Source organism: Kryptolebias marmoratus, linkage group LG10 (assembly GCF_001649575.2).
Source record: "Kryptolebias marmoratus isolate JLee-2015 linkage group LG10, ASM164957v2, whole genome shotgun sequence".
Taxonomy (NCBI): Eukaryota; Metazoa; Chordata; class Actinopteri; order Cyprinodontiformes; family Rivulidae; genus Kryptolebias; species Kryptolebias marmoratus.
Window position 1 is genome coordinate 14973611 of NC_051439.1, and position 23404 is coordinate 14997014.

A 23404-nucleotide genomic window follows, 5' to 3' on the forward strand; every position below is an offset into this window, starting at 1 on the left:
CTTTTATGTGGAGACTATGTTTCTATTAATTCACCTCTGTTACCAAAGCTAAAGAATAGTTACATTCAAAGAAATTATCATAATATGCATTACAAGGTGCATTTTGTGGTGAGTTCTTGCTTTGATAAGATCACAAGTCAAGCAGGAGATCAAACTCTGGATAACACATTCTCAAAGGCCTTTGGGCATAAAGAGATTGAGTTCAAATCATGGACCAACAAGTGTACAGGTGTTTATAGAGCTTTTGCTGATAACAAGGCTGACGGCAGTGAGTTGGACAGAACATTGATGGGGAAAATGGGAAGAATTTGGGCTGTGCCAATGAAGTACTACACATTTCAGAGGATTTCTAAGCTTGATTTACACAAACCCTCCCCAAAGGTCAAGTCATTAACCCTTTAGTGATATTTTGTGTTGAGCTTCAGCCCGTGGGCATCAACAGTTTGTCAAACAGCAAATCACTTCAAATAAACAGGATTACTACTGTGGTTAAATCCATCTGTGAGTCACATGTATAGACATCAGAGTATCTATGAGTCATATCCAAAGTTGTTGTTCATAAACACTGATAAATATGCACCGATAAACATGTGGATAAATAAAACAAAAAATAATTGCAATGTGTACTAATGATCACATTAATTCAAACACAAATCTCCTTGTTTTAAGTAGGAGCATGAGCTCGACTTGGCTCTATAGAGGAATTGATGGGAGCCATTGTTATCTACTCAGATCTTATGGGTGTGAATAAAAGCACAAGGATTTCAGGGTGCTAGAACCATGTGAGAGGACAAAAAGAGAGCGAATCAGGTCAGAAGGTAAGGTCTCTTGTTTCTTGATCATTTGCTGCAACTTTTCATTGTTTGGCCACTGCATATTGATTCCAGTGGTGCCTCTTTAACTTGTGCTGCAAATGCAACTGAGAGTAAAGTCATTCTCTTGTAAAGGAGTGGTAGAAGAACTAAAATGTTACAATTTTAAAGTTTTTTTAGTCATAGTTTGATTATAAACCAGTTTTTTGTATATATATTTAGTCACGTCAAAGAGAGAAAAATGGACTAAATCTGTATTTTCTTGGTCTATCCTTGATACTTTAGATGATAATTCAACAGATCAGGAATATTGCACATAATAATTGGATGAGGTTGTTTATTTTAATAGAGCCAAGAATGGTTTTATACATCATGAATCACTGCAAATGTCAAATTAACCCGCACAATACTCATAGTGTTCCCTGTTAATTTCATTTGCCCTTTGATTAATAGCTGCATTTTGAGTCTTTTATAATTTTCTACAGAAACGGGGCTAGTTGCCTCCATATGTAAACAACTCCACTCACACAAGAAGCCGATCCCTGTGAGAGGAGGTGACCAGAGGTCACAGCCGAGCAGATGACCGTGGGGGTTGCTGAGTTGGAGGAGGTAGTGTAAAGACTGAGAGTATTTCTGTCTTGTTGCCTGCTTGTAATTTTAAATGCTCTAATCTAAAGTGTGCGTGAGAGCAGGGGATTGCCAACTTCCCTTCCCCCACCTCCCCTTTCTTCCCTTCTGGGTAAAACTTGAAGTTACGCCTGGTAAGACGCTGTCCAGACTCTCTTATATTCATAACACCAGCCATCATGCGAGGCAACAAAACATCACTCTAACAACACAGACATACGGGTTCCTGATTGTTTCTTGTCTGCCAATGTGAGGAAGTTCATTGCCAAGTTTAACTACCATCAGCCTGAAAGACCAAAAAAAAAAAAACAGAGAGAGAGAGAGTGGCAAAGAGAGAGCGAGAGAGAGAGAGAGAGATTGAAAGAGACAGAGTGAGACAAATTGCCTGCTCTCTTGCTGTATGTTTGTGATAAGTTCAGAAGTTCATGATGGTATCTGGACCGTTTGTCTCGCGTTGTTAACCACTTGACGCCACTCTGCCAACCAGCGCTGGTTTGGTGTAACTGACCAACATATGTACATCATAAAACCTCAACAGTATGGGGTGGTTCAGCCTGAGTTCATGGAGGTGGTTTAAGGGAAAGTGAAAGAGCAAAAAAAGGTGAGAGGGAAGCCAAACTTGACGAATGCTGGTTCAACTGGTATGCATTTTGAGATTAAGTGAGTAAGCTTCCTTTCACCACATCATAACACAAGAAAACTCTAGTTTTAAATATGCACTAATGATTCAGCAGTATATTTGTTGTGTGCACCTCCCCACCTAAACATCCTGAACTAAAGAAAACAAAAGGTCCCATTGGACCAACAATGAATAAATAGCTCCCATGTGACCACGGCCAAGTCCCATTTTGCCCCATCCTGTTTGTTTTCCCCACCATTGTAATTACCCTTCCCCCCTAAGAAACCCCCTTTAACTTCTTGCAAACTACCCATCTGTAAATAAACCCCCAAAAAACCCAGAGACCCCTAACTTAGACCCATAAAAACACGGTGCAAGGAAATAAAGGGGGTGGGGACTGAAGAGGTTGTGGGATAGTAGCTCACAGGGGCAAACATGGCTGGGCAGAAGGAGGGGAAAGCTTTGGGCTTTTAGTGCATGTGTGTGAACCATGTATGCAAGCAGGGAACGGTGCCTTCACCCCCCCTTCCGTGGACTCCAACTTTGGCCTCCTGCCAACAACAGTCACAGTCTAATTACTGAAATCTGTGTGCCAGCTAAAAGAGGCATTGTAGGAGTCAGTATTGTCTGGAGGTCCATGAGAGCAGTCACTATTCAGTCCTAGGTGCCCTCTATTTACTGAGGTGCAGTGGCCTTTGCAAGAAATCTGTTTTTTTAGGGAACAACATGTTTGAATGAGTTGTCTGAGACGAGCCCTCCTAATGATACAGTGTGACAGTGTTGTTGGCATAATGAATTGGAGTTTAAATGAGATTGATTATCTCTCCCCATTATCATACTGAAATAACATCAATGTGCTATAGCTACAGACTTAAATAAAGACTTAGCATGTATTTTATGACAGCGTTTTCCACTATGATTATCTTATATTGAGAAATGACAGAATTATATCTGTTTTGGTCAGACCTTGAATATAAGGTTATGCACAATCGCATTCAATGTTGTGGTTTGTCCAGTGGTTCATGATATATTTTGCTAACAGACACACAAGCAAGGGCAAAAACATATTTTGGCATCAGGTGATAATAGATATATTAATAAAATGTTGTGTTATTATGGACATTTTACACTAAAGCAACTAAATTTAAAGTAATATATTTCATTGCAAACCATTTCTGCTCTAAACAACAGAATACTCATTATGCATCTGTTCATCACCTTACTAGTGAAAGCATAAGACCTGACGTCATGTGTGCCTGCATGAAATCCCTCTGCTTCTAAACCAAAGTAAAGCGGAGCTCATATGTTAGGCAACAGTGAAGTGGGACAAATTACAATTTGTATTCCCTCATGAATGGATTGGGTAATCTCTAATGCTTCTAATCTGCTTAATTTTCAGTGTAAACCCATCAGGGGGACATGCTGTAGGTAAGATAAGAAATGCTTGTTTTTGAGTGTGATCCCAACTTCTGTGTGTTTTTTAGGGACAGACTGTGATCTTGTCAAATGCAGACAGCTCTGATAGGTCAAAGTGGGCTAAAAACAATGGTGTTAGGGCTCTTGTTATCACTGAAGCCGGAGACGAAGAGCTGTTTACTGTATGTCTGTGTTATCTGCTTCAACTTGCTGTTTTCCCCAGCAAACTTTGAAAACAGCATCTCTGTAGGCAAACAAACCTGGGTTTCTATAAACGCTTGCCAACAGCGAGAGATAGGAGGAGACTTGCGGTTTTCTGACATCGCTGCACTGCAATTGTCACAATTTGGCAGCTAAAAGAATGCCAAACTCAAACAATCAGCCATGTTATAATGCTCAATAAGATGTAATAACATAGTATGCTGGTGGCTTTCAGAGTGGTCAGGCTACAGTTGAGGGCCCCTGCTTGCTTTTGCTCGGTGCGGTGACATTCGACGACCGCGCTTCGTCTGCTGCGACCACAGGGCTCACCGCCGTCTCTCTCTGGCGACGCAACCGTTCAGTAGGCAGCGCCCATCCTCACCAAACCTCTCCACACCACAACACAGCTCACAGTCACATGAAACCCTCTCACCCCTCACAAGTCTGCAGAGGGCTGCTCGTTTGTGTCTGCCTGCTGTCATGGTGCAGAAGAGGCACGTTGTGCACGCCACAAAAGCACACCACAGCGTTGCTTCACATGCTTTCAGGAGTTTCACATCATCTTGCATTTAATGGAACGTTAGTACATGTGTGTCGTTGAGCTTGCGACCCATAATGCTGGAAGATACAATAATTGGAGTGGACAAAAACACTACAGGTTTAAAAGAACCACACCACATGAAGTTAGCTTGGAGGAGCTTGCATCTTTAAATTAAATTAAGGTCAACCTTTGTGGCCCCGAAAATATCTAGGTGACCTAAAGTAGGACGTATTAGAATAAAAGTTATATTTATCCTCACTGTCTCAGTCTAAATCAGTTTCACTGTTGGCCCAGACAAAGACAAATGTTGCACATGACTACAAATTATGCTGTAACTTTGTTTGCCAGCCCATCTTCATCTTTGTCTGCAATTGAAATTCATTCAGCTGTCTTGGAAGAGAATTATTTATGAGCAGATCTGTTTGTTGGAATGGCTCATCTTGTTTTTTTTTTTTGTTTTTTTTTTTTGTTTTTGACTACATTCCCCTGATGGATTTCTGCCGGGGCAGCCTGTCAGAACCACCAGATTCAAACGGAGGTATTCCGCCAAAACAAACAAAAGTAAGCTGTTTTTGAAAATAGGAATATAATTACAGCTTCATTACAAATATTATAATAATCCCTTCACAAAATATCTGCCGTCCCATTTTCCCAGAGTTATTAGAGAGATTCTGCATATCTGTTGTTTTATTTATCTTAAAAAGGGTTTTCATGTCCTCCCTTGGTATTCGGGAGGTGACCACAGGTTAATAATGAGCAGCCAGAAAAGAGACGATTGGAGTGGGTTTCTCTCTCAGAGCTTCAGTCCCAGGTGGTTCTCAAATCCAGATGTCTGAAGCTCTCTCTTTGAGAAGTATGGGTTCATAAGTTTATTCAGTCCTTTGGGCAATCATGTAAGCCAATCACTCCGGACAGATAGCGACAGTTAGCTGGCAGCAACCAGTTCTATGTGAAAAGATAGGCTGAGCTCATTGTCACTGTCTGGACTGTCCTGAAATAACATTGCACAATAATTTTTAAATCACAAATAAGACAATACAAAAGTGTTGGTTGCTATTATTTGTCAGAGGAGAAATCATTTGCAGCTAAGCCAAATCCCTTGAAGAAGTCTCATGATTTAAAAAATGTATGGCAACACTATAATTTCTATTTGTATTAAGTTTATCATGAAGATCGGAGCTGAACTGGAGGGGAAAAGTGAAGAGCAGTGATTGCTGACTTTGTTTATTGCCCTCCAAACTTGGCTCGGCCAGCAAACCCTATCTCGTGCAATTGTTTGAGATGAGCTGGCCGCCTGCCAAACCTGGAGTAAATCAAGCACTGTCAGTCAGAAACTGCAGCCAGCAAGAGTTCGGAGGAGGATGAGCAAAGTGTGCACACATGGATAGAGAAAGGGAGGATGCAGGGTTGAAAAGTTTTGAGAGTTTTTGTGTGTGCAATAGACATTTAGAAGGTAAAGGAGAGCGGGAGAACTGGGCCAATAAGATTAGGAACAGGAGGGAAAGAGTAGTAGGGATGTGGGGGATGGGAGTTATACAGGGAGCAAAAAGAAAAGGAGAAAGAGGAGGGTGGACCTGGTGCTGTGTTGTGAAACCTGAGCTCGGAAAAAGTGCTCCGAGTTTAACACTCGATCCAGTGTTTTTGCAGTTGTTACTGTTTGGAGGAGGTCCATTGCGTGAGTGGACACACGCACTGAAACCTACAAATCCACACAAACAATTGTCCCAAAGCCCCACCCCCAGTGTGCTGGTTGTTTTTCTTCCTTATAGCCTCATCCTTCAGTCCACACTCCTGTTATCAAGGTGAGGTGTGCTAACAAGTCAGGCCGCCTGCCTGGCCCAGTGCCAACCTGCTGGGGGAAAAAAAAATAACACTCGCTGAACTCGTCCAGTTCTGTGGCTCACAGGCTTTCACCAGCCCTGTATGGGTCCTGCTTGCTTGTGTGTTGGAAAGGGAGCTTGAGGCGAGCTCTTTTCTCATTACTGCTCACCATAGGCCCTGCCAGCGCAGAGGGCTGCTCGTGCATCCTGAGGCAACCACAGTGACTTTTCATTTTTATCTTTCTACGGGAATCCTCTTCCTGCCAATTAGTTCCCAGCAATGACCCTGCTTGTTTATGCTCTATTGAGTGACATCTCACCACAATTAGGCTCGTGCCTTTCTGAGCTACATGCCAAGTGCATGGATTTTAACACATGGAGAGGAACTGCTGCCTGCTGCGTGCAGGTTTATGGGGTGTATCTTTTAATTGGCTCCAAATGGTAGTGGATAAGTATGAAGATTTTGTGAAAAAAAAAAAAAAAAAGCCAGAAAATAGGGAACAATAGCCAGCATGAGATGGAGAAGACAAGTTCAGCAGGTTCATGAGCAGTGCTGCGAGGATTTAAACCCCTCCCCTTGACCACAGGATACTGCTAGTTTGTGAGTCAGAGATTTCTGTTCTGTTTGTGTGTGTGTGTGTGTAAGTGTGTGTGTGCGTGTGTGTGTGTCACAGCTGTGATGGCCGGGAGTGACTGCAGCTCAACAAAGCTCTGCGCTCTGCTGGGTTACTCTTGGTAAACAAAGGGAACTCACAGTGTAGTATGTTGTTCGCCCAACCTCTCTTTTAGCGGAGACAGAAAGAAAAGAGCTACTCAAGCAAATTATATGAAAGGAGAAGTTGGAAAGAGTGCAAAGACGCAGTTTTAAAAGTGAGAAATTATTAACACGCCAAAGTAAAAACTGGGTCTTTGCATTTGCTAATCAACTACTACTACTAAATGTTAAGTTATTAAACTTTGACTGCTCCCCTCCTAGCTTAAACAGAATGGCAGAGTTTTGATGTGGGGGGGATGAACTGGTGATGCAGAGTTTTTCTTTTCTTCACCAGAGTTGAAGTAGGACAGCTGTGTGTAGTCACAGCTGAGAAAGAGGGGTACAGGGATGGTTGCTGAGTTGCTGCACCCATGGCATGCCCAGCTGAACCCTGATCAGCCCTTATTCCCCGTTTGCCTGCACAGCGACACGCAATTCTGTTGGTTTAGCTGCTTATTCCCATGACAACTAACTGCCTGCAAGTGCCAGATGTGCGCAAAGTACTGTGCAAGCAGAATGGAAAGAGTTCAAATATATCCAAGACTAAGACTGTGCATTCCTCTTTCAGTATTTTTTTTTTTTCATCATTGCAAATCCTTTTTTTTCTTCTCATTATCCTAAGAGCAACTCAGTATGTTTTGTGCAGTGGTTTTCTACACAGAAAGCATCAGATATAGGTGGTACAAGTGGTTTTTGTTTTGGCTGGGACTTAGCTCCAAGCCTTTTAATACATTTTTGTGTCTTTAGGAAAGCGGCAGACTTTTTAGCTCAAGCATAACTTTTGTTGCAAAAAACATAGATATCATCAACAGGACAGGTGTGTTTATAGCCATACCAGCAGCTATGCGAGGCTACACTTTACTTACATGATCACAGCAACAACAGCCTGCTGAAAAACTAATTTTGAATGACTGTGATCTGCCGAATATTAGATATTGTGATATAGTATTGTGCGGGTTATTATTATCATACAATTAAAAAATTTACATATTCATGCTGTCCATTTTTAATGAGTTCAAAAGCAAGGGATACTTTCCTCTAACAGTTTGACATATCTTAAGAAATGTTTGTCATGAAAATGCTCAGTACTGTAAAAAAGGTGACCGAACACAGTGGTAACTTTGCCCTTGTTCGTGCACCATTAATGATGCTTTTCATTTACTGATAGCCTTTTTTCTGTTTCTCTCAGAGTAATTCAAAAGGACCACTGCTCATCAATGCAGCTTAACAGTCAGTAAAATCAGTTTTAGTTCATTTTTCCAGTCATTGCTAACAAAAGAGTGAATGCACACATAATCTGTGGTTGTAATTTCTTGACTGAGGAGCTTCTTAAAACTGTCTCACGGCTTGAGGGAAGTACCTGTGGCTTGTGGTGGTGAGCAGGTGCTGTCAGTCATCAATCATCTCTGCTCTGGCTCACGCAGCTACTTGCTTCACAAAGTGACACATCAATTTTTCTTAAATTAAGGTGGCCACTCTTGAAGTGAGGTTGAATTCACTGCACTCGGTGGCCTGAGCTCAGTCAGAATCTGCTCTTTATTCTGCTGAACTAGAAAGCCAGGCGAGTAGGAGGCTGCAGTGTTTTGATTGGCTTTGCAGACATAAACAAGAGCCGTACTTGTGCGTGACCCCTGGGCCTGACCCCAGAGATAGACGCTTCTCTAATGGGTGTCTCTTTCAGCAGGCGGCCAAGAGAGGAGAACAGAGGAGCCATTGTTTGGAGCAGGGAAAGCCAATGCTCTCCCCATTTAAGTGCTGATTCTGGAGGAGAGAGCCATAGGAGCCACAAAATCTGAGATAAACAGCCAGGGAGGGTTACTGCTGCCTTCAGGTTCACATTTGTCATAATAACCAAAAAAAAAGCAAGTTAGCCTCTCAGAAAAGATAACTCTGGGGCAAATGGTCATGATCATTATATGATTTGACAGATGTGTAAATAACACCACTAATTACCTCCTATTCAGACCTTACGTTCCTTCATTTGAAAAGTCTAAGAGACGGGCTTTAAGAGAGGAGAGTCAACAGTTGTACATGTTAAGCCAGCCGTGACTTGGATAGAGGTTGTTGTTCAGTACCAACCACATCTTTTCACACACTCATGTGTTTGTGTTGGGGGGGAGGGGCAAAGACTAGTTTTTATTTTTATTTTATTTTGCTGGAAGCATCCAGATAGGTGAGTCGGGTGTAGCTGAAGCGTGAAACTGTACCTGGCATGCGTAACAATACAAGTGCCACGCGCCAGCCCCGAGGAAGGAGACTGTACGATGTCTGCTCTATTGAAAGAAAGGCACCAAACTCCTGAGTGTGATTATTATCTCAAGCGCAGAAACCTTCATCCTGGATTGCAGTCAAAATAGGTCTTGTGTAAGAATGAATAGAAAAGTCTCTAAACATTTAGCAAACAATGCACTTGTGCACCTTACACGGACCAGTAACACTAACTAGAACCTTAATATTTACACGTGTCAGGAGGAATCAATCTCTTCCATGTTCTTAAGGCGGCGAGGCTGCAGTGTAACTAATCTGCACGCTCTGCAGGATTGGCCTCAACTCCTAACAGTCTCTGCATACATAGGCTTATTTAATTGTCATGCAGCACTTGCTTGTGTGTGCTTGTGTGCAGTTCATACATTATTTATTAAAGAGTTTTAGAAACCCTGTTGCTTTCACCAAATTAATGACCCAACAGCAGAGGGAAAATGATGAACACAGTCTCTGCCAAGTGTCTGGTTGGCTTCAAATGCCCGGTTTGCTTCAGATACTTGGCTAATTCATCAGTTAGTTGCACAATACAAAACTTCAAACTCAGGAGGAATGGAATCAAAGCAAAAGAAGGGGGAAAAAAATTCTTGAATAGCTTTTTTTGGGCAGAAGTTGTGTACTCTGGTTAAAATGAAGGGAAGATTTTTCTTTGACTGAGAGAATTTGTCAGCTGTGGTGATGAATGTCTTATTGATCAAACATAAACGGTACTCATTTCATTAATGTCAATAAAACTTTATTTAAAAAAGGTACCAATAAAGAACAAGAAATCCAGAAAAAAAAGATTTGTAGAGCAAAGCTCTGTATGTACAGCATATTGCACTACATAACAAATTGTCTTAACTTCCATATGAATATCAACAACCAGAAAAAAAAAATAAAATACATGAACACAAAAAAAGAGTGCACAGTAGAGTCTCGAAAACACACAGTCAATGTTTACAAAAATGCTACATTTTTGCTGGGTCTCATTTCTTGGTATACAGAGAGTGTGTGATAATCAAGACTTCATTGAAACTGAGCAGTTAAAGGCATATTCCAGGGTTTTGTTTTGTTTTAGAAATACATGTACACTTCATCTGTTGTGTAAAACCAGGTAAGTATTTGATAGCTACAATTTCATTAGCCAAATCAAACCATGGATTTTATTTGGTTTGCCTGGTTTCTTTACACGATGGTAAAATGTGCAAGGAATGTTGCAAGTCCATTTTCTATCTAAAAAAAACAAAGCAAAACAAAAAAAAACTGTTTTGTTCTCACTGACTTCAAAACGATTCTACTTGTATTAAAGATTACATTACAAGCTTGAACTGTCCTTACAAAAGCAGACCCCCCCCCCCCCTTTTTTTTAAGAAAATACAGTTTAAAAAGTTAAAAAGGACCACAAAGAAAAAAATGTTATTGTAAAAAACAACAAAGGTCAAAATCTTCTTCTTCTTCAAAAAAGCAACTTTCATTTTATATTAAGTGGACAAAAAAATTCAAGACACTGATGGTTCCCATAAAGTACCTGTTCCACTCCTGGAACGCTGAACTTGCGTACAATACAGGTGCAGTTTAGGTACCTCATGCTTAAAAAATCTTATAAAGGGCACCATGGTGGCTTGTTTCCCTTTCCAATAAATCAACAGGCCATCATACCTGAACCTTCTCAATCAATGCGCAGATTTACAGCTGACACGTGGCAAAATTAGCCCAGGAGAACAATTCAGTATTCAGTATATGCTATACATCAACACACAACAGATAAAAGCCCTATGGGATTTACAGAAACAAAGTACTTTCCAGTGCATACTGATTACAACACATTGATTAAGAAATAAAGGACAGAAAACAAACTAACATTCTGTGATTTGTGTAGACTAATCAGGCAACCGTATTGGGTCTTTCTGTCTGTTACCAGTCCTCCGGATCATTAGAGATGGGTTTGATCAATGATCAGGTCCGATTCAGTTGAAAGACTGAATTGCATTTAAGCTACTGCATTTAGGAAAAAACACATATTCTGAATCTGGTAAATTAGGTGGCTGAAAATAATAATTACTAACGAAAGATCTAAACTAGTTGGCCCCATTCCTAAAAACGTGCCAACCTTTGGAGTGAATGCTTCACCCAGTGGCAGCAACAAGTTCAAATAGTAACAAGTTTTGCTCTGGCCAGGAGCAGAGGGTTTGAGCAGAGCATGCAGTTAGTGGGCAAAGTTTGCCACAGTTGAAATTAATTGTAGCATAATTTCAGAGAGCCCTTCGTCTGCAGCCTATGAGAAATACGATATACAAAATGTTCAGGCACAATGACAGCCAAATTACTCTGCACAGACAACCGGACCGGGTAAAAGTCCCAAGACCAAAGCAAAACAAAACAAAACAAAAAAGGAAGAGGTGATTGCACACACAAGTGTATACAGTAGAAACAGGTAAGTATACAAAAAAATAAATAAAAAAGAAACAATTAAATTACAACTAAAGTGAGATAATGAATAAAAACCATGTCTTGAAAGAGGAAGTCAAGAGCCAGTGGTGAGACGAGGTGCTACAGGGATTGGCTCAGCGTTCAGGATCCGCAGGAAACTATTACCACAACCACATTCAGTGCACCTCACGCGCCTCTGACTGCAAACTCAGTAGCCCCTGTCACCACCACAGCCAGCAAGTCAGCCTCAGACTCCTCAAACATGTACCTCTCTGTGTGTGCTAGAAATTGGCCTAGAAGGTTTGTAAGTAAAAGGAAAGAAAAAGACTCGACAATAAGTCAAAAAGGTGACAACACTGCTTTACTTCTAACCGTGTAACAGATTCTCAAGGTTACCAGTAGCCCAAAAAGTCTGTCCCTGAGACACCTTAAGAGAAAATGAGAGAAAAACCCCAATTAAGCAGTGATAAAACTTGATACATTGTAAGGAGCAAGTAATTACAGACCCCTGATATGAACTGCTCCTTGGGTCCAAAAGAAAGCCAAAAAAACAAACAAACAGCATCTTCAACAGTGTCTTTAAACATATTCATATTTCAATAGTAATTACAGTCTCTTCTACTTTTATTTCAGACTGTTTCTCTGAGCCAGTGGTGGTTGTGTGTGCTGTTCCAAATCTGAACCTAAGCACCAAAGACAATAAAAGATCACCCAACAGAAAAAAAGAGAAAAAAACCTAAACTATGGGTATCCTGAAAGGAGGAGATTCTGTTTCACAGATTGGTTACGCTATATTGTTTGGTGTTCAGAACTGGCCTGCTGTGAAAAGCAAACCAAGAAACCTTTGAATTGAGGGACGTGACTCCAACTCGTTCTCTTCTTTAGCCCGAAACACTGGTGAGTGACATTTCCAGAACTAATATTAAATCCAGACTGAGCTTAGTCAGGCTTCAATACTGATTAATTGTTTGGGGAAAATGAGTGAAATGTTGCGGCAAGGAAACAAATCATAACTGAAAACCTTCATACAAGACAGAGATTAGTTTGGTAACAATCTGAACTCTTGAAGGGTGGAAGTCTAGTGCAAAAACAGTGGATCCATAGTTCCACTTGAAGGGCATGGAGGTCTGAAAACAATCACATAAAAAAGGACATCTAAAACAAAAAATATGGTATCAGTAATTGGGCAGAAAGCTAAACTACACACTGATTATCTAATTAAAAATAAACTCCTAAGAATATGAGTAAACTTTCAAAAGGTAAAATGTATGGTTGATGATAAAGTTTTAATATTTTTAGGGAAGTTTGCTCAGATTGACAGTGTGCTTGATTTTATTTATTTATTTTTTTGCTCTTGTTTAGTGCACGATGCTATACTCTCAATGGTTTTCTGTATGCATTCAAAATTCAGCACCCCATGATTTTGATATAAAATCTTTTCATTGTGCTACATCTCAGACATAATTTAGCAGTACATAAAGCTGTTAATAATAAACAACAGATGAATTAGATGGATGACAGCTGCACCTCAAAATAACCCCTGAACAAGTAGGACAGCAAATTTGTTTTTATTAAAGTCATGATGATTTAGTCCAAGGTGATTGATAACAAACCAAAATTGTTAACTGATTTATTTGTTCAAATATATACGGCAGCATTTTTTATTGATTTATGATCTGTTAATGATCCATTAGTGGGTTGTTTGTCATTGCTTAGTACTCTTGTCAGTTCATGTAACAACAAAGTGCAGACCTGGCTTGATATTTTTTTTCAATTTTGGTTTGATGTTTGTCAGCGTTGCTGGCAGTAACCCAGCTTGTTAGACCAGACAGTGACTGCCAGCTCCACCCCATACTTCAAAAAAGTCCCAAATGTTTGACATGTAGCACACAACTAAAAATAGTCTTGCCTCTCAACATTTGTGCATATTAAAGAATATTTAGATGGCGATTCACAGTGTGCCAAGCTTTCTATGTACAGAAACTTGTTCTCATTCCCGATATTCTAAAAGATACTAAGGGTCAAACTTAACATTAATACAAAGAAGACAGAGGAAAGACCAAAAAAAAAGACTTAAGAAATAAAAAAAGAATAATGTTCCATTGAGGTGAGGTGCAAAATGCTTTGTTCTGAGACGTGGCCTCTTTGGAAATTAGTAAATCAACTTGACTGGTCACCTGGGAGACTTCAGAAAAGAAACCGTCACACCACATTTATTTCCATTTCCTAACCATCTCATCTTGCCTGTCAAAAATGTTCAATTCTCCTTCTGGCAGAAGACACTGAATAAGGCATTCCCAGGATCTGCAGAGGTCATTTGACAAGAATACGTGTTGAAGTGCAAAAACTTGAACAAGAACAATGTACTGTACAAAACTACTACACCACATGTGGGCCAAAATATGAGCATTGTCCTTTAGAGGAATCTCGGAACCATGGCATCTTCTCAGAAAGAAACAAAAACACATGACCTTGTATAAAAGTTGGTTGTCGCCGTCCCGCGGTGACCTTTTTGTCTCCTTTCCTTCCTCTCCCAAACAGACCCGTGTTAGATTTGACAGTGCGAATATGAGTCCAGTTTCTCACCGAGATGAAGACAAGGAATGTGAGGGGACGATTCCCCCTCACCTCCGTCCTGCACCCCCTCCTCCCGCAATGAACCCCCTATCAAACAGAAGGCTGAGGAGAGCTGCAGTCAGGCGCCACCACAGCGGCCCCTGGTTCCTTTGGTTTCGATGATACTGAAACAACAAATAGAGATGAAAACGCCACATGTTAAAGCACTATAGAAGCTCAAACCTAAAACACAGCGATGCAAGACATTAGTTTGGGTTTTCACTGTAAGATTTAGTTTATGTTGGATGCGATCAGTGCTGATTGACAGGAGGAACAGTGAGAAAGGTCAACTAAGAAGACAGAACCAGACGCTGGAACGACACTCATATTTTCACAACAGTCTGCTTTTTTCCCCAACAATACTTGTTCGACAGTCCTCTATTTTCGTGTGGGATCCCTACACGGGCTTCCCAACAGAGATTCATAACCATAAACACATTCATAATGCAATTGTAATCTTTCTGGCAGAGACCAGCAGCCAGCAGCGAAGGACGGGACTCTCTCTTGATTGTGTGCGATTAGGGGGATAATGCTATCTCAGCCTTTGAGAACCTGAGATAAGATAATTGCACTAAATGGGATTATGAGGCTCTTGATGAGGGGTGGAGAGTCTCTAGAAAGAAATAAAAAGGTATCTGCATGAGGGGTTAACCATCGTCTAACAGCTCATCCGCAGACGAAAGACAGACTCCACCACGCCTGATAAGGCTGAGGCTATTTTTAGTCCATATGTCCACAAAATCAAACAATTTTTCCACAATATTGCTTTAGAGTGAGTCTCTCTCACACACTTAATAATATACTTTACTTCATAAGCTCCAAAATATCCACAGGCCAAGATAAGATTAACCACATTTACATGTCTTAACATGGTATCCAAACCTTGACCTAGTTAAGAGCCAAAAACTGCCACTATGATAAGAGTGTGGGTTTGGATTCTCTTATCAGTTTAGTGGTGAACATTGCATGGTGTTGCATAAGCTTTGCCAGGTTCCAGCAAGCATGAGTTAATCTTACTTTCCCCTCCCTTATTCTTTCTTGCGCTAGAAAGTTTAAAAATAATTCAATGCATAAAGGTACAAGATTATGGCAAAGACTTCTAGGAGATTATCTGTTCTGCCGCATAACTACATTTTTCCCTGGGGATATTTTGATAAGGACATACAAACAGTGAAATATCGATTTCAAATAAAATAGAGGGAATATTTATATGCAACACAGAGAGGATGATTTCCCTGCAAGCTCACAGCACATAGCAAGATTTGACTAGGTAAAGAAAGATCTGCCAGCCAAGCCCTTTGAGTAATTGCTTTAAAACAATTATATAAGATTGCAGTTAAGGGAAAAAAAAAAGAAAAACACAAGATAGGATTTCTGATTTAGGCTGAAGAGTAACAATTGATATAATTAGAGTTGAAATGTTAGATAGCAAAGGTTGCAAGGGTAGAATGAGTCAACTAAGTGATGTATCATACTGCAAAGTTTGTGTTTACATTATTTACAAACACAAAATTAATCTTTATAGCCAGAAACAGAATGTTCTTGTGAACCTTTGCACTCAGTTCAGTCAAGTTCAGTAGCATTCACATAAATAAATAGAGAAGGAGAGTAGGAGTGACAACAAGAGGAGTCCACGGACCTGTCGCAACATATCATGAGTCATGCCACCAACCGTCAAAATGAAACACGCTCTAAATTTAGCTGGTGATAGGGCGCTCGAGTCTAGCCAGATTCTCTCTGTGTCGTCACTTTGACACTACGTTGATGTGCTTTATCAGTGTCCAGTACAGGCTGTCTGTCAAGCCAGCTGCTCAGAAGCTCGGCCTTATCGCTTGAGTAAACAGGCCAGCCTCTATAACAAGAAACTCTGGATTAGTTATATCAGCAGAAAGAGAAAGGTCAAGCAGAAATGCAAACAAGCAACAGCAGTTTTATAGAACAGTGACACATATTGACATTCCCACTAAAACAAATCATCACAGATTAATAAATGAAAAGTAAATATCATTTGTGTTTACTCCATGCAAAGACCCCCTCCCCCACCCTTCTACAAGTGCTGAAAGGAGAGACTGCCATGCCCTCACTTAAACAGCAAAAAGATAAAGCCACAAACACAGCATACGTGCAAACGCACCCTCTCGGCTGCGCGCACGCGCACACACACACACCAGTCACACGAACAGCCACAGGAGATATTCAACCCTGCTTTCAACACCTCCTATCGAAAGCACCAGGAGTCGTCTCTCTTAAAAAAACATGGGAGATGAAACCTAACTCTGCTCCTTGCCCTGCACAGGCTGGAGCAGTCTTCCTGCCATTGTGACTGTCATTACTGCTCTGTCTCAAATGGCAGAGCAGCTAATGTCAGCCATCCTCTCGGGACCTCAGAGTCCCCTCCAGCCCTCTCTGACAGAAGAGCAATTTATCTGTCAGCATCCACCAGCACTCCTGCGCTGCCTAATCCCTCCTTTTGCCAGGAGCGATAGGCTCCCAAGGAGAACACTTGCAGCCACACTGCTCAAAAAATCCATCAATAGGATGGCAGTCAAAGGCACTTGAATTGCTCAGGGACAAGTGTCTGCACTGAATAATTCCCTCATAAATCGGCTGCTGTCAGAAGCAGCAGGAATGAGAATGAACAAACACTAATGCCGTTATCACGTGAAAGTTGTTGTAGTGATCGTAAGGCAGTAATGTAGTGAGAAGTGAGAGACAGCAAAATGCAGAAAAACAAGTATGGGTGTAATCACGCATACACACAATACAATGAAGTGCACAACCAGAGCCAGAAATAGTCATTGCAAAGACTGCAACAAAATAGATCATTTTTATATTCAAAATGAATATCAAAACACATAAAAAGTTAAAAAAAAAATTCTCCTTATCAACCATCAGTTCCACAATGTGTAGCTACGCAGGATATGACTTCGCAGCACTGTTTTCACTATGACTGTCCTCCCTGTTGTTTACTAAGCCAGCATGAAGGAGCACAAGCCACTTCCTCATCCCCTGCCCCAGTCCAGCCTCTGTTGTGCATCAATACATCCTAGCCGCAAGTGCACTTCACGGCAAACCTACCATCTGACTGTATAGCTGTCTGTGAGTGTCCCACCGATGTATATGAGTCATACTTTTCAGCTAGGGTATAAATAACACCTGGTTGATAAGCCCATGAGAAAATAGAAAACTGCCTAGCACTCCAAAGTTTGAGGTTTAAAATATGAGTAATATAGTATCTGGGACAGGGAGGGACCCTTTAAGGATGGCTGTTATTTGATTATTTGAGGTGTGATTTCCAAACCTCCATTCCTCCTATACATCATTATGGACTTCACCCTCGATTTAAAACGTCTGTGGCTTGTAGACCTCTTATCTGGGTGTCTCCTGTGGCTGCTTCTTGCTGAGTGAAGGCTCCCTGGAACCACAGCTGCTCCCCTCTGGGCTCAGGCACTGAGCTTCGGGTTACAACATGTTTACCTACTCCTGCAACTTCTGCTTTTTAATGTACGCATTAGGATTAAATTGTGCATGTTTGACTAAAAATAAATGTAATGCCTGCACTTCACAGAAAATCTCACAGCAGTCTCAGTGTGTTTTTAAAATCAAAAAATAAAACATACGACGACACATACAGCGTCACCCTGACCGCAGTGTGCTGTTTGAGATCAAGGATCCTCCAAGCCACTTGCTTCCACAAAACATTGAGGAAACAGGGGAAAGGAGAAAGAAATAAACAGGAAAGGGAGGCAGGGGAAGGGCCTTGGGTTGGCGGGTAAGTGGGGGAAGGGCCCTCCTAATTTTGCAGTGTCTTTGGGTTGAAGGAAAAGAGATGGAGGGGGTTAGACGCCGGGGTGAAGTTGTGCATGTGCGCAGCCTCTCCAAAACAAACATGGAGCAAACGCAATAAAAGAGAACAAACTTTTGACCCTTCATTATTCCCTGTACAGTCAACATGGGGTCTACATACTGAAAAGAGTGTAGATGGTCTTGTTAAAGTTTAAAGTTTATTTTTGTTACGTACACATTCATGTGTCATGATGTCCTCCCTATTTGACATTCTTAAATATGAAGACACATACAAACAAAATTACCTCTGATTTCATGGAAACAGAGTTATTTATCTGCTGTGGGGTACTTAACTCAGTCAAAAGAGGAAAAAAAAAAAAGATAAGGCTCATCAAACACAACTTCCAACTTCTTAAATGTCTGTTTTTGGTGTCTATTTTATCACCAAGTTGAAGGTTTGTTTTTACTGTAATGTGGCATTCATACAAATGTAATTTTGCATTTCATTTTGCTAGCTCAGCGTGTATCCCACGTCATGCAGACGGATTTGCCTGGTGAAAGCCACATGGATTAACCTATTAGTCAAATGGGAAAGCAGTCACAGTAATCAATAGTTTATGTGGGGCACTAAAGGGACCGTATGCTTTGATTACATAGCACGCAGCTGTTATAAGTTGTACTTGATTGCTGCCATCAAACTCCAAGGAATGTGTTCTGAGTTTGTACAGTCAGCTTTGTTCCGCCTCACCTGCTGCAAGTGTTCCCGGTGAAACTGGTCTCCTATCAGCTGGAGTTTCTGTCCAATACAAACTTCCAAGCTGCGCGCCACGGGCAGCTGCCGGGGCAGCCGCTCCATCCTGTTTGGCTCCTCTTCCCTGTCTTGTTGCCTCGCTTCAAGATCCCTGATGAGTTCGAAGCGAGCTGGGAAGTGCAATCGAAAACCTGCGTTACCTGTTGAGTGTTAAGGCTGACACTTATTATCTTGTAAACAACAGTCAAATAACCTAAATACAACAAAGACAATGGACTGTTACTGTAAAAATAAAGCTCTGACAAGGACTGTTGAATGCCTCTTTGTTCACAGACTACCTGGCTCTAATCTTCCCAGCTGTTGTTTTATTACACACACAGGTTTTTATAAGTCACTCGCACGCTAAACAAACTCACATAACCCAGGCCGGGTCATGCCAAGGTCAGTTAGTTGTTATGAAGCAACTTTGGAATGATTACTTGGATATGACGCCAGTGTAACTTTGCTATCACTGATAACTGGCCGTCTGAATAGCACAGGTGAGCACTGCTGTCACATCACTTCAGTCACAGTGCCAGTCTGGCGCCTTTTGAATAGCAAAGCAGCTGGGTACACTGCATACAGACCATAAAAGTGACCATGAGGACGACTATCTGGCGCCAGGGGCGAGCTCGGCGCAGCAATGCTGTTACACACTTCTCACAGCAAGTCTCACGTTATGGTTTTGGTTTTATAACACTGGTTCTCACACGGGAGGCTGTGTTCCCTTTTCTCTTCCGAATCACTGTATGCCATCAGCCTCACCGTAGAATAGTGGTCTGGGCTCCTCTGCGACTCCACAGGGCAGCATGCCGCTGTGTGGTACCAGGGCAGGACCGGGTGTCTGTGTGCCCCGGTCTTCGCACTTTATCTCCCTGAAAGTCGTGCGCCAGCAGCTGGGATCTGGCTCAAACACATCATCCTCCTCATCGTCCATACGGTGGGCGCTATCAGATGAACAGCCTTGAAAACGAAAAGACAGATACGAAAATACTGCCATTCAGTGAAAATATATATAAAACATATCTCAATCGCATTTACTAATAATGATTACTTTAAACAAGTTTACATTAAGAGTTGTTGAGATCACACATACTCATGTCATCTAATGAGCGCCAACAAATCAATAAAACCACAATGGATGAGTTGGGGAGAAGAAAGGCAAATGTTCTGCCTTTATTTGTGGCAAACTTCTGTGGTAATTTAAACAAGCGGCTCTGTTGAGCTCACTGATGTAACCACACAATTCACTGTGGTTATGCGACTCAGCTGAAGCACATTACATAAAAGGAAGTTTGTCTGAACAAAAAGCAACTTTCCCCTCTTGTTTTGGGCTTCTTAAACAATTGTCTAATGATATTACCTACGATTAGAGGTTTGTTTTACAGCAAATCTCAGTATTGGCTTAAATATCTAATATTGTAACATAGTAATATTTTTACAGTCAGTTTCACCACAGCGAGGCAAAAATCTCAAAGAACCCAGATCGTAAATGACACGCTGCAGTCAACCCTGAACCTCAAAGTGGGTCAGAAATTTATCAAAATATGTCTGACACTCAAGCTGCCTCTCTAGCAAAGACCACAATTCACTACCAAGTTGTAATACAGGGTTACACCACCACCACACTCCCAAATTAGGGTCCACAGCAAAAAAAAAAAGTGTAATGACAGTCCTTGAGGAAAAGTCCTGAACCACTCTCTCCCTAACCTGGTCTAGCAGATCCCCAAGAAGGGGTTCTCAGTTCTCCACCAAGCATAAGCCGGCTCTCCTGCCTGTTGCCTGAGCAGACCTCACGGTTTAATGCTTTGTTTTGAAAAACACAGGGTGAGAACATGGGCTTAGAGAGAGAGAGAGAGAAAACACTTCCAGATCCAGTGTTGCTTTGCACCAGTGAGCAGCTGTATGTTTGTGTCAGACAGTGGCGCCCCCTGCTGCTGACTCAATAACCCCAACATAGGCCAAGAAGGGGGGGGGGGGGGAACTGGTGGACCCCCCCTCCCCATTTCAACTTTAGGTGACAATGCACGCGCAAAGACCTCACGAGACTGAAAGGGTAAATGAATCTCGCAACACGTCTCTTGTTTATTAGAAAAGATGCGTTCAAAGACCCTGTTTATGTCGAAAAGCGACGAGCAAAACTGCATTAGGCGTCCAGTAAAAGAGGCAAAACCCGTATTTTATTATGTATATAAGGTGTAAAAAAAAAAAATAAATAAACGCTTGCGGGTGTTTATTACTGTGTCATGACCGTCATAACATTGTCATAACACAGACACATGACAGAGCTGCGTTCACCGGCCGAGCTGCTGCGCGTGAAGCCGGGAAAAGCCGGTAACATTGTTTCAAACCTTTGCTGTTTCTGTGAATGACAGGTCGACTTCAACTAAATTCCGATTTAAATTAGACTCCCCTGACGTGTGGGAATAAACGGCATGTGTCGAAACTTATTTTGTCTTCGGAAAACGACGGCGCTTTGTTTGTTTGTTTGTTTGCTTGTTTGTTTGCTTTTTTTCCTGCTTCTTCCTCCGGTTGGTGACCAGAAGCTGGAGAGCTTGAAATATGCTTCCTTACCTCAAAGATGGCTCCTGTTACGAGTATCTTTACAGCGAGTTCAATATCCTGCCAAGTCAAGAGAGTTTAGTCCTTTGCACCTCCACGACTACTTCCATTCTGAGAGGAAAACTGCTACGAGCGCACTTCATGGCAACAGCGTCAGCGTCCTGCGCGAGCGGGGCGTGGCGTCCGGAGCGACGACTTACAGGGCGCCTGACGTTACAGAGCTGCGACCAATGGCTGGCTTTGTTTATGTCCCTGTCCCGCCTTCTCGGCGAGACACGTGGATGGGAAATTCCCCTGAGCACGAGACTGACTTTCACGCTACTACAAGCTCATGTGCCCAGAAGCCTGCGCGAGCCGCTGTCACCTGCGAGGTGTATTTGTGTATGCATGGGGCCCTGCTGCACACTGAGTGATATGCACTAATCCGCCTCTGAACACTGCTTAAAAACACAATAACAACAACAACAGTCATGATAATGATGATTAAAAAAACACGTAATGTTTAAATATTAAACTAGGATGTTAGGCTCTTTGTTACAATTTGGCAGACTTTATTCTATAATCTTCTAAACTAGTCTTGAGCCATGTTTCTTCAAGCTTTCTGAAGCTCGTTTTTTAACCCATTTTCAGTGGGTTGAACAATTGCTGTGCCTAATATTGCCATGGGATGTAGGGGTGAGGAGGGTGCTGCACCACCCCTTGGTGGATGGATGCATGTCCAAAAACATAGTTTAAAAAAACTTGAACAAAAATAGATTCTATTAGGACTGCATGTGTTTAATTATAATTAAATCCTTATTATAATAATTTCACATTATTTAGTTTTTTGTAAACCTGGTTCATAAAACTTCACTTTTGTTGTACATCCATGTGCAAAATTTTACAACCACTTAAACAAAAAAGGAGCACAGATTAACATTAGGTCATGACTGCAACAGATAAAACTGACTAAAAAGTACCTCATATTTTTTTAAGTCCATATTCAGATAAGACTGCATGTACTGTACTGCATATATTTGCTAATATGGTATTCTTCATATGGGTGTTTAGGGTCATATAACTTTGTATGGAGTAACAGCAACCCAGCTGAAACACAGCTATGTGTGCCTACATATAATAGACAACGAGGTAAAGAACCAATTTTAATTTGAATCTTTAGACACTTTGCTACCAGCAGCCTGTCACAAAGGTACAATTTGTTCTCATTACTTTAGTTGAATCTTTAAAAAGAAAATCTCAAAGATAACACAGTTTAACAGAAAAATAATAGTATTTTAGCACCAATAGGATTATTTCTAAAGGGCTGAAAACTTGTCATAAAGATGATGCATCTCTCAGGTGGTGTTTCAGGTTTTTACTGGATGTTTTTTCTTTATTTCCTTGAACCAAAACTCTGAGACGATGTTCATCTGCTGTAGGTAGACATTTTAGGTTTGACACTTTTGACACTTCATCTTTTAACCTCCACTTTCCTCCACTTCCTCCACCTCCACTTCCTCCACTTCCACTTTCCTCCACTTCCACTTTCCTCCACTTCCTCCACTTCCTCATTTTCTAACCATTAACACACTGCACAAAATGCTGTCATGGTCAGCACATTGGACTGGACTGGACAGAAAATGAGTAAAAAATAAAAGCAGCCAAACAAAAAAAAATATATATAAATGATTGTAGGAAACTCTAGTTCCTTGGAAGTAAAGTATAAAGAAATTACAGGTGATTTAAAACTTTTGCACGGTACTCTATAGGCACAGTAATCTCAACATCCAGCTGCCAGTTTTGTAACTGCCTCTCACTTCTGGTTACAAACAGCCGAGTATTATCTGAAAAAACTGGCAGTTTTGTTTATTGTTGGTAGACATGTCCTAAATTTAACTGGGTAAGGCCCAGATCCTAATCAGTCGATTAAAGCACCTGTGACAGAGAACATATGGCTGTCTGCTTTACTAAAGCAGTAATTGAAAGTGTAAGACAGATAAAGTTGTTACAAGAAGCTGCTGTGGGTTTTCTAACTGTGACAGAGGTTGAAGCTTTAGACGTCTAAGAAAAAACTTTTGGTTGCATCTTCATCTTGCCTCAACATTCTTCAGGTTGAAATGTGATGGGGTCTAGTCAACTCTGTGGAAAGCAACTGCACCCCACACACCACACATCCCGTAGGATTTGTTTCTGACATCCCTGTCAGA

General features: G+C 41.3%; 1 protein-coding gene across 3 annotated transcripts; it reads right to left on the reverse strand.

Annotated features, from left to right (window-relative positions):
• Nucleotides 1-9771: 9771 nt before the first annotated feature.
• On the reverse strand, nucleotides 9772-21365 carry LOC108234052 (bcl-2-modifying factor). 3 transcript variants are annotated; one of them, XM_017412902.3, is made up of 4 exons: nucleotides 21231-21365; nucleotides 19422-19619; nucleotides 18615-18817; nucleotides 9772-14205 (listed from the first exon to the last, which is right to left on the reverse strand). In XM_017412902.3, the coding sequence occupies exons 2-4, from the start codon at nucleotides 19591-19593 to the stop codon at nucleotides 14089-14091; spliced, it is 492 nt and encodes a 163-aa protein (XP_017268391.1). In that variant the 5' UTR covers nucleotides 19594-19619; nucleotides 21231-21365; the 3' UTR covers nucleotides 9772-14088. The 3 variants fall into 3 exon arrangements, with proteins under 3 accessions (XP_017268391.1, XP_037833651.1, XP_024861749.1); XM_037977723.1 differs by lacking the exon at nucleotides 21231-21365 and adding an exon at nucleotides 20367-20466 and having other exon boundaries at nucleotides 18615-18787; XM_025005981.2 differs by lacking the exon at nucleotides 21231-21365 and adding an exon at nucleotides 20367-20465.
• Nucleotides 21366-23404: the final 2039 nt, after the last annotated feature.